The 12207-nt window shown below is 38.1% G+C and overlaps 1 protein-coding gene across 5 annotated transcripts in view; it reads right to left on the reverse strand.

Annotated features, from left to right (window-relative positions):
- The window catches only part of TET1 (tet methylcytosine dioxygenase 1), a 133356-nt gene that overhangs the window by 86750 nt on the left and 34399 nt on the right, over positions 1–12207 (reverse strand). For 4 of the 5 annotated variants that reach the window (XM_032841667.1, XM_032841657.1, XM_032841648.1 and 1 more), the window contains exon 1: positions 10076–10502. In XM_032841667.1, the coding sequence (XP_032697558.1) occupies positions 10076–10138 (63 nt within the window). In that variant the 5' untranslated portion in view covers positions 10139–10502. Of the gene's footprint in view, positions 1–10075; positions 10503–11324; positions 11379–12207 lie in introns of those variants that run through there. The other variant, XM_032841677.1, reaches the window with a different exon arrangement.

A 12207-nucleotide genomic window follows, 5' to 3' on the forward strand; every position in this document is an offset into this window, starting at 1 on the left:
AGCCTTCAGCTCAGGTCATGATCAGCAGGGAGCCTGCTTCCTCCTTTCTTTCTCTGCCTGCCTCTGCCTACTTGTGATCTCTGTCAAATAAATAAATAAAATCTTTAAAAAAAAAAGAGAGAGAACTACTGAATGCAATGTAGGATCTGAGATTATCTTTTGATATCACATTATTAAGGACAATGGTGATCTGATCAGTAAATTAGTTAATGCTAGTTATTATATCAACGTTAATTTACTGACTTTGACCTTTGTAACATAACTATGTAAGAAGAGGTCCCTGTTCGAAAGAAATGCATATTTTAGTATTTAGAATAAAGAGACATCACATTTGAAAGTTACACTAAAGAATTCACGGGGATCTATCTATGTGGAGAGAGAGAAAGCAAACAAGATAAAATGTTAACATTTGGGAAAACTCGCTGAGGGGTATACGGGACTACTCTGTACTACTCATAGCTTTTCTGTTGTTCAAAAATATATCAAAAAACTTTTTTTTACATTTTAATGAAGTTCACAAAAAAGTAGGGGGTAGACTGGATGCTTTCTCATTTCAAAGTTGAGCACCTTACACTGCTTGCCATACAAGTCTGAGTATTCTGAATGAAAAGTCAAGTTGGAAAACATTATTTATATTGTCTTTTTCTTTCTGACCATGGCAGCCCATAAATTAATCCTCACAGTCCATTTTTGTTAGAAATTATACTGAGCTGACGTCAGGTCCCCTATAACTGTATCATGTGTCCCAATGCATATGGGATCTTAGGCAATGTGGCCCAGGTAACTCAGCTTTCTGATGGTCCTAACTTGTTTTAGTGAAGAGATCAAATATCAGAGGCTTTAAATAAACCCCGGACAGCTGGAGTACATTTCTGATGAAATGTTCTAACCTGCAGTGCGGTGATTTTACACCAGCCATTAAGTAAACTAGATTTCATGGGTGGAGCAATAAAATTAACATTTTGAAATACCTTCTATTTATCTGAGTCAAATAAACTTCAGATTTTTATAAGGTTCATCAAAACCTTTACCTCAAGCCAATAATGCATTTGTAAGTCCTTCCCCATGGCCCTATAAATACTCCTATTTCACTTTTTTATTTCTTTATTTTAGTGAACCAATAACTAAGCTATCCCTTTCTCATCCATTCCCTGCTACCACCAGGTGTAGATGCAAAAGAGCAATTTAATCTGAATTTACACTAATTTTTTTTTCAATCTGCTTACCTCCTCTAATTAGAAATTTAGGATCCAATCCAGGAATCACTGGACAGTCTCCAACAGCTAAATGTGAACTGGACAATCTACCCAAAATCTGAAATTTACTGCCAGTTACCCAGACTTCTTGACTGTCAAACTGAAAGATTTTATAAGAATGTAAGTAAAGAGGGGCGCCTGGGTTGCTCAGTCCGTTAAGCGTCTGCCTTCAGCTCTTGTCTTGATCCAGGGTCCTGGGACTGAGCCCAATGCTGGGGTTCCCTACTCAGTAGAGAGCCTGCTTCTCCTCCTTCTGCCGCTCTGCCTCCTTGTGCTTGCTCGCTCTCTCCCTCTCCCTCTCTTGTCAAATAATGAACAAATAAATAAAATCTTAAAAAAAAAAAAAAAGAATGTCAGAAAAGACAAGAAGTATTCAAACTCTTCAGTCAAGAAAAATACACACGCACAAAATGGTAGAAAAGCCAGGTAATCAGAGAGACAGAACCCAATGTAAGATGTGATCTAAGACTGGATGCCAAGTCAGGAGGAAAACAGCTGCAAAGGATTTTTAGGGGGTTGGGAGGACAACTGAAAAGATTTTTCAATGGACAGTATTTTAGGTTAGACTGAGTCAATATTAAACTTGTTTAGTGTAATAACTGTATCATGGTTACATAGAATAATCTTTTCTCAGAAGAGACGTGCTGAAGTAGTTACAGGTAAAATGTCACATGGTCCAGAAAAAAAAAGTATATAAAGGAATACAGAAGTTTAATGTATTATTCTTTCAATGTCTCTGTAAATTTAGCTTTTTCAAGTAAAAATTAGAGAAAAATTAATCCAACTAGTTTAAATTTATTAGATATATATCCTGAGTTCCATAGCAATTCATTTCACAGACTACTCAGGCCTGGCCAGATGCTTTCAGAAAACAGTTTCTCTTGTACACCAACATGTCAGCATAGTAATTTCTACAGTTCCGACCCAACTAACTGTAGTCAAGCCATGATATGTATTAATTTAATCATTCACTTAACTAACATTTATTGAATTATAAGCCCAAGACACCATGCAGAACACAAAGTGACTGCTGCTCTGAACTAAAAGGTTTACAATCTTGTTTAAAAAATGAGGGGGTCCCTGGGTGGCTCAGTCAGTTAAGCACGTGCCTTGGGCTCAGGTCATGATCTCGGGATCCTGGGATAGAGCCCTGTTTAGGGCTCCCTGCTCAGTAGGGAGCCTGCTTCTCCCTCTACCGGCAGCTGCCCCTGCTTGTGTGCTCTCTCTCTTCTCTCAAATAAATAAATAAAAATCTTAAAAAAAAAAAAGAAGAAGAAGAAGAAGAAGAATGAGAACTTGGGACACCTGGGTTGCTCAGACAGTAAAGCGTCTGCCTTCAGCCCAGGTCAAGATCCCAGGGTCCTAGAACTGAGCCCCCCATGTGCTCCCCGCTCAGTGGGGAGCCTGCTTCTCCCTCTCCCCCCGTTCCTACTCTCTTGCTCTCTCTCAAATAATAAATAAAATCTTTTAAAAGAAGTGAGAACTCAAAATCTAAACACATTAATATTCTACAAAGGATTTTATATTAACAATCACAACAAAAACAATAATGATGGTATAAGCTATCATTTATTAAATATACACTATATATGAGATAAATTAAGTAAATTAAAAATTATCCAAGTATTCAACAACACTGTAGATTAGTTACTGTTCCTCTTTTACAGATATGGAAAACAGGTCTCAGACTTTACTTAAACTTCCTTAGGTAATATAGTAAATAGATGAAACACGGCTTAACCCAGGACTATGTGACATTAAGGGTCATCCACCTTCCTTTGGGTACTGCTGATACAATAGGAGATATAAAGTTCAAAATTAAAAAAAAAATGAAAAGTAATTAACAACATCAGATATTTATAGGATCATAATTTAAGTGCTCAGAAAATTTCAGATATAGTTTCCCTATTTTTTTCAGTAGGAAGTTTTGTCTAAACCTTAAGCTTATTTCAAAAATTGAAATAAAGTTATCAGATAATTTTTTAAGTGAAATGAGTATATAAGATTTTTTTTTTTTAAGATTTTATTTATTTATTTGGCAGACAGAGATCACAAGTAGGCAGAGAGGCAGGCAGAGAGAGGAGGAAGCAGGCTCCCTGCGGAGCAGAGAGCCCGATGCGGGGCTCGATCTGGGATCATGACCTGAGCCGAAGGCAGAGGCTTTAACCTACTGAGCCACCCAGGCGCCCGGAGTATGTAAAGTATTAAGTGAAAACATTTCTAAGATAGAAAAAAATGCCTTCAGATATTTAAGATAATTTTTTTTAAAGATTTTATTTATTTATTTGACAGAGAGAGAAAGAGAGAGGGACAGCAAGAGAAGGAATACAAGCGGCGGCAGTGGGGTGAGGGCTGGATAGAGGGTGGGGAGTAGAAGAGTCTAGCAGGCTTCCCGCTGAGTAGGGAGCCGGATGTGGGGCTTGATCCCAGGACCCTGGGACCATGATCAGAGCTGAAGGCAGACGCTTAACGACTGAGCCACCCAGGCGCCCCTTAAGATAATTTTTTTGATAATTTAGGGAGAACTTTATTAAGTGATTCTTATCTGGAAGAAAACAAGCTTAAGATACATTACCTGAAAACATCCCTAAAACTTGTATTCTGTTTTGGATGGATGTGTTCATGTCCATCTTACCTTTGTCTTTGTATCTGAGTTCTACAATTCAAACCAACCATTAATTGTGAGACATACATAGAGAGAGAGACAGACAGACAGAGAATCTTAAGCAGACTCTATGCCCACCACAGAGCTCAATTTGGGCTTTTCTCATGACCTTGACATCATGACCTGAGTCAAAATCAAGAATCAGGCGCCCGACCAACAGGGCAACCCAGGCATCCCTATAAAATATTTAAAAATAAAAGGGGAAAGAGAAATTTAGGACTTTCAAGGTTTGAGTTCTTTTTTTTTTTTTAATTTTATTTATTATTTGACAGAGAGAGATACAGTGAGCAAGAGAGGGAACACAAGCAGGGGGAGTGGGAGAGGAAGAAGCAGGCTTCCCACCGAGCAGAGAGCCTGATGTGGGGCTTGATCCCAGGACCCCTGGGATCATGACCTGAGCTGAAGGCAGATGCTTAACAAGTGAGCCACCCAGGTGCCCCAAGGTTTGAGTTCTTATTTCTAATATTCCTCATTACAAAAAGCTAAGTGGAATTTTTAAAGGAAAGAAAAGGCTTTCTGGAATATAGGTTTATAATTTTCAGATAAAGTAATTAAGTGAATGTACTGCTAAGAAAATACACATTTTCTGAAAGGTTCACTTAATATTTTTAGTAACACATATAAGACCTTTAGATATAATACACTAATTGAGAAATTATTATATACCAAGCTGTCCTAAACACTTTACTTGTATTAAATAATTAATTTAACTCTATAGTAATCCTGTCTTATGTAGGTATGTTTACGTGTGTACTATATTTAAAATTAAGCACATATTCCATATAATACTTAAAATAAATAATTTAGTTCTTTAAAATAAGTAAGTTCTATGATAAGTTTACTGTTTAACATATGGATCCTTAGAACCATGAAAAGAACATGTGCTCTAATCAAACTCATATGACATCAGTAAATTTTAAACATACATGATAAAACTATAGCATCTCCTACCTTAAAACCTGTCACATGCAGAAAGTCCTGCTATTAGTTCAAAAAGGACTCAAAGAGTTAGTATTTAAAACAACAGAGCATCACAACAGGTTAAAAGAAAGATTCTATCATCTTCATTCTCTTGCATCAGCTCTGTGGTGGGTAAATTTTGTGATCAGATCTTTAAAAATATTACTTTTAGGGGCGCCTGGGTGGCTCAGCGGGTTAAAGCCTCTGCCTTCGGCTCAGGTCATGATCCCAGGGTCCTGGGATCGAGCCCCACATCGGGCTCTCTGCTCGGTGGGGAGCCTGCTTCCCCCTCTCTCTCTCTGCCTGTCTCTCTGCCTACTTGTGATCTCTGTCTAATAAATAAATAAAATCTTTAAAAAATATATTATTTTATAACATTTTGGACACTGAAAGACATTCAATTATTACATTAATTAAACCTGAAAATGAATTAAAATACTAGTAAGGTTTCAACAAAAATTTATTAACATTTATTTTGAGCGTTTTTTCGGACTCTTAAAAATACATTCTAAAAAAAAAAAAAAAATTCTAGTCCAGCACTATGAAAACACAAACAAGTTTCAAATGAGCATAAGTATTTAAGACACAAGGTATATATTCTTTTCTTAGCTAGGAAGAATTCAACAGATTTTTTTTTTTTTTTTTTTTTTTTGGGGTAGCTTGAATGAAATTTTCCTCACGCCCATTCACCCCAGTTGGCTTTTATTCACAGATTCTCTGGGATCATTCCTAGAAATTACAGAATGAACATGGGTCTTGAGTCACTGGAAATGTACGCGCTCCAATAATAAATGAATGATTTGACTGTGTGTGAGCTGGCTTAGTGAGAACCTAGCCCTGAAATCAGTCTGATCATCTCTAGGCAAAGTGCTATATTACAGTTTCTGGGTATGCAAACCAGAAACCCCATGTGTGCCTTTGATCATGTGACTAAACACTGATGCATGAGCACACATCTTTGACAATTTTTGCCAGTTTATGACATAATGAGGAAAATAAGGACCATATGTTGAATCATAAAACTAAATAACTAAATTTCTATAACTGTCCTATATTCTGAGATTATCTTCTTTGAATGTATATGCCTTTTTTGTTTGTTTGTTTTTTGTTTTTTGTTTTTTGTTTTGTTTTTTTAAAGCTGGTCTTGCTTTCTGGATACTCTCACCACCCACTCTGAATTTTTCCCTATGAGCCCATTATACTCAGAAGTCTGGGATTCACTGCATTTGACTGTGAAAGACTATAAAAATGTCTTGCTTTTTGGCCTGAACAATGGTCAAGCTTAGTATTTGATCAGGCCCTTAAATTTGCAACATGTTACTATATCACAGAATGTTACATTATAACTACAGTTAAGAAAAGTTTATCATTTACCAATGATTTTTTACTAACTGAAACAATGTTCTAGATAAGTGTGCAGAGAAAAATGTTTAGTAACTGTTCAAACTTCCACTTCTCTTAGCTTAATGGGTTTTAAAAATAAACAAGATAACTCAATTGTATCTAATTTGGTACTTTTAAATCAGCGCCAGAATGCATAAGAATTTAAAAATGAAGGGAACAGCTCACAAATATATGAGGTAAACTTCCCCAGCTTGGAAATTTTTTTTGTTTCCTTTAAAGCATATGCCACAATTTGTAATTTATTCATTTGTCTTTAATTTTTGCCTGCTTTTCCTAAGCAAAGTTAATCTCCATGAGAGCAGAAATCATTTTGGTCTTATACACCATTGTAGCCACAGCATTTAGCATATGGCTAAAAAAAAGGAGAAATTATTCAGTGTTGTTGAGGAAACTGAGCTTACTGAGCATTTACTATGTGCCAGGCAATGATGGTACTAAATATTTTGAATGTCACTATGTCATGCAAATCAAGACCATATATGAATATGATTTATGATTTGATTCTCCTTTTATAACAGTTTTCAAAAAATATTTAAGTAGGGATGGCTCAGTTGCTTAAGCAACCGCCTTCTGCTTTTCATAATCCCAGGGTTCTAGGATCAAACTCCTCAGCAGGGAGCCCGCTTCTCCTTCTGCCTGCCACTCCCCCTGCTTGTGCTATCTTTCTTCCTCTGAAAAATAAATGAATAAAATATTTTAAAAATCTATTTAGGTATGTCTATGTCTCCCATCAGCTGCCAGCAGTACTTGTTCTCTCCTTTATCAGCATCATCAAGGAAGGAAGGAAACAGTGAAGAGCTGGGCTGCCAGTGTAGAAGCTAGCGGGAAGATCACTTAGCTTTCATTTCTTTCTTTTCTAAATCATCTGTAGACCGTTTCCTGGTTTAATATCTACTGCCATTTCTTTATATTTGTTCACTCAGTTCTTCCAATTGCGACTCTGATTATATTTTATAACCTAATAGCTAGAAAATATTCCCTTACTGCCCTCGAAAGAGTGTCTCTAATTATAGAATGTATAAATATGGTTCCCGCTCACAGATGCCCACACTTTTTATTTTGAAATGATTTTAGGGGCGCCTGGATGGCTCAGATGGTTAAGCGTCTGCTTTTGGCTTGGTGTTGATCCCAGGGTCCTGGGATCGACTCCCTCATTGGGCTCCCTACTGGGCGGGGAGCGTGCTTCTCCCTTTTCCTCTACTAATTCCCCTGCTTATGCTCTCTTGCTTTCTCTGTTAAATAAATAAATAAAATCGTTTTTTTAAAGACTTTATTTTATTCATTTGACAGAGAGAGACACAGCGAGAGAGGGAACACAAGCAGAGGGAGTTGGAGAGGGAGAAGCAGGCTTTCCACTTAGCCGGGTGCCCAATTCGGGGCTCAATCCCAGGACCCTGGGATCATGACCTGAGCCAAAGGAAGATGCCTAATGACTGAGCCACCCAGGCACCCCAATAAATAAAATATTTTTTTAAATGATTTTAGATTTACAGGTAAGTTGCAAACACAGTATTGGGTTTCTTACATACACTTCACCCAGGCTCGTCTAATGTTACCCTATTGTAATAATGGTTCTGGTACCATTTTTGAACCCATCATCCTATCCTGTCCCTGTAGTCGCTAGTGATGCTGAATATGTCCTGTCTGCCCCTCTTGGTCCACACTCAACTGACTGGCCGACTGGTCCCTTTTGGCTTCTGATCAGATCCACGAATGAAAGCAGCAGAAAACTGGAGGGCAGGATATTTATTTGCATCCCCCAACCCCCAAAACTTTCTCTGTAGAAACACCCTAGTATCAAAGGCTGCAATAAAAACCCCTCCTCCATCTCTTCAGTTCCAACTACTGTTTCTATCTGGGTTTCTGCTCCCATTCCTTGGCCCCTTCAGGTCTGAGAATGGTGAGAAAGCTCTGCAGTCACTAGTCTTGGGATGCTTTGCCATCCCTCATTTCGCCCTTACCCCTACCCATGTCTTTTAAACAATTCCTTTATTAAATTCCCCTCGATACCCCCAAATGACCATGCAATCTGATTTTTTTCCAGGGACAATGACTGATGACCTAACGAAAGTGTATTACCTTAAAATTGACATTCTCTTAAGGGAATATATCCTCTTACCCTGACACACCACGTAGAGATTATATTTACATAAATGTTTCTGCCAAGTGGAGTTCCAAAATCATGCCACTCACAAGTCCAATTTTATAAATCAAAACCTGAAATTATTTCCACTTTTACCTTACTTAAGAAGTCAGAGACAATTACAGCCCAGCCAATAAGCTGCCACGTATATATAAAATAACTCTAGTTGATAATAAATAGGACTTGAGCAGGAACCTGGTCCTCCAGACCAGGAGGGACAGGAATTTGTGCTTCGCTTACCTCCTACCCCTATCATTTGATACCCATTCTGGCAGTTTGAGCACTTTGAACAGAAACTGTCATTTCAGCTAGAGGAGAATTCTCTCTCTAGTCAGGGATTTGAAGTCACTATCCACACTTTTACATTTTGAACTATAATAAAATGAATACAGGTTATTGATATAGATAACAGAGTGCTTAAAAGTGAGAGGTATGAGACATAGCAGGCAATTTTAGCCCCGCAACTGGATTCAATATTTAGTTAGCAGGTTCACAGTAGAATGGGACAGGCTTCTGCACCCAATTTCCTTAATCAGACTCTTCACCTGTCCAACTACTTCTTCACAGAAAATGCAGATAAAATCTTTGCTTAGGATACCTGCAGTATCCACCCTGACAAAGAGCAAGGGACCCAGATCTGAAGATCTAAGAGGCCAGAGTCAAAGGAAGTGGACTAGATCTCTGGCACAAAGCCTAAGGCAAAGAGAGAATTATGAAAGGAGACCAAGTTGTACCTGTAGCCTCCCATTACTGCTCCCCCAGGTAGCACCCAGCTGAACGCTAAGTCCTCACCCATGAAACCTTAAGCTGAAAGTTGTACTCTTCCCCTGCCCTCCCTCCCAAAATATGAATTTAGTTTTCATAACATCTCCTTCAGGGTTGTACAATATTCTACCTATTTTACACATATCAAACTAAAATCTGAAAGTATTTTAGCGTTTCTACTGTGGAACAAAGTGACAAAGCTTTCTCTGGTGAATGAAATATATTATAGCCAATAGAAAATTAAAGAAAACACTTTAAAATGCCAACATCAGAGGAAAAAAATATTATTTTTTTCCTTTTAGGGCATTTCCCTACTCCTGTATAACAATTGACAACTATAGAGGAAAGTGAGCAACAGTTCAGTTCCATTGCTGTGGCACATGAAATTCAGCCACTCACAGGCACTTTATTTTAAAATAAGTCAGAGTCCACTGCCAAAATTCAAAAAAGCAACACACGGTATATTTACTTCTGAAATTTATTTCAGGTGACAGGACACCCACAGACTAACAAAATAAACATAGAATTAAGTAGTATCCCCCAAAACCCAATTTCACTTCCTAGCAAAGGCAGATGATGATTTAGCTACCAAGCTTCTTCTAGATCAGTCTGTCCATGCAATTGAACTCTTTCTCTATGCCCCCACCCTAACCCCTGCAAATTTGAGAGCCATTTTAACAGCAGCACTAAAATGACTTCTCACTTGAAAATCTGAAGACAAAACACCTGAGATGGATACACCCAACACAGAAAGTGTGAGAAGAGATTAAGAAATACAAGCAGGGCTTTTAATGATATAGTTCGACAGTTGGAGGAGGGGAAGGAAGTAAAAGGGGGCGAGTGGATCAATATCCAGAAGAAAAACAGCAGGGGTTAATTTACCTTGAAAATAACCAGTATTCTATTTGTCCAGGCCCAATGAGAATTTGTGCCAAGCAATTTCATTCATTTCACAGTGCCTAGAACACTGATGGCTGTGCGGTAAATATTAAACAAATACTTGTTGGTTGATGAAAATGTACATGGCAACGGCCGCGTACACACAGGAAACAGAAACTCAAGGTGGTAAGACAAATTTGAAAGCAATGCAAGGTTTGGTTCTCCATGTCAATAACATTTTCAAGGTACACAACGGGGGAAGCAAATGACATAAAAATTTGCCACATCCATAGTTCAACATGTTGTTCCTCTTTGAGTGCTAAAACTTTATTTGCAAAAGAAAAGCTAAGATTAGGTGAAAATGTTGTTAATTATATATACACGATATAATTTTAAAGATCAGTTTTATTGCTTAAGGTTTTTTTTTTTTTTAATTAAAAAGGTTACTTGCTCAGGTTGCTTACATTTATAACAGCAATATGCCACTTGAAACCTTTAACACATAAGCACCCATTTGCTAAACTAAAGCTAGCCTTGAACTTTGAGTAGTGCCATATGCTTTTAAATTAACCCTTCTAAATACTGTACAAAGCTCATATCACAGACTGTTAGCTTACAACTGAATTAGGTTACTGCTAAATACTCATTAGGCAAACTACTGAAAATAAAGAAAACATGCATATTTCTACAGCTCTATGAATGCCAAAATTAAAAATGATACAATGAGAATCTGGGATCAGGCAATGATAATTTGGCTTATCTCGATGGCTTACATATTTTAAGTTGAACTAAAAGCTCTAAGGACCTTTCTCTTTGGAAAGCAAAACCACACATTTTAAAATAGTATCTAATGGAAGGTCTATTAAAATCACAATGGATCATAGCTGTCAACTTCAAATAGTGTCTCCTTAAGAGCTTAAGTTTACACACTGGTGCAACACCACAAAGGCAGATGCTACAAAAGGATCTACAAAGAAAAACAAATTTTATTCACAACACTTTGCATATAAACTTTTCCTTTTGCAGACTTGTGTGGAGTTGAAAATAAAGGATGCTAATATGTACACCATACAGCACATCAAAGAGAGAGAGGGAGAGAGACAGAAACACTTCAGTTGAGTGAAAATTCATTTATCTACTGAAAATCCGGGAGAATTCACATCCACTGTACTCCAAATTTACTCCTAAGTGACAGAAAAATACTATATGAAATGGCAAAAAATTAAATATGATTTAATCAATAACTGATTACCTTTAAAACTTTGGGCTTCTTTTCCCTCTGGGGCCTCTTGTTTTCTTTTATAACCTAAAAAAAATCAAATTGCAAAATGAGCCTCCGTTTAAGAAAAAAAAATTAGCTCCCACCCCCCCAAAATTTTTGGCTATTTCTCTATAAAACTACTTAGACCATTTAAAATCATCAACATGTTTGCTAGACAGAACCTAAAGAGCTTATGTAAAATGTATACTTTAAAAGTCACTGAAAAAAAGCCCTGCATAAAGATGAAGTAGGGAAATACCCTTTTTTCCCCTTAAAGTCTGTCTTAATTAGCCTCTGCATTCTTCACAGCGAAGCCCACGAGGTAGCCATCTTGCTTGCTTCTGCAGAGGAAGCCTCTACAGTGGAACAGTTCTGCAAACTGCTTTTTGGTATTATTATCATGGTGTTTAAAGGCAGCCCTGGCCTGCCAGCACTGTAGACGTGCTGGGCATGCCTTTTGCAAAAACAGCCCCACAAAGAGTGCAGCCAATGGCAATGCAGAGCTTAGCAACTCCAAAGTGATCTTCTCTGCTAGCCTTCCTAGACAAAGGATCTCCTGTGCGGCTCCGCTCTCACCACAGGACACAGGCAGCCACAAGCTGCGACATGGAGTGCGCTGCAGAGGATCTGGTCGCGCCGAAATCACAGGAGGCTTCAGCAAAAACAATGCACACAAATCCCCCAGGTCTCCACCATCGGATCGATGGCGGAGGCTCCCTGATTAGTAACCTCTTGGCGGCTCCGAGGGCAGGTCTGCGCGGGGGGAGGGGTACGCGGCTCTGCCTCCAACGTACAGGAGACATAACTGAGCTGAGGGGGGCATTTGGGCTTGCTGAAACTCTGGAAGGTATTGTGCATTTTTACTTTATAAGGC

Source organism: Lontra canadensis, unplaced genomic scaffold (assembly GCF_010015895.1).
Source record: "Lontra canadensis isolate GAN:19392208 unplaced genomic scaffold, GSC_riverotter_1.0 scaffold3, whole genome shotgun sequence".
Lineage (NCBI taxonomy): Eukaryota > Metazoa > Chordata > Mammalia > Carnivora > Mustelidae > Lontra > Lontra canadensis.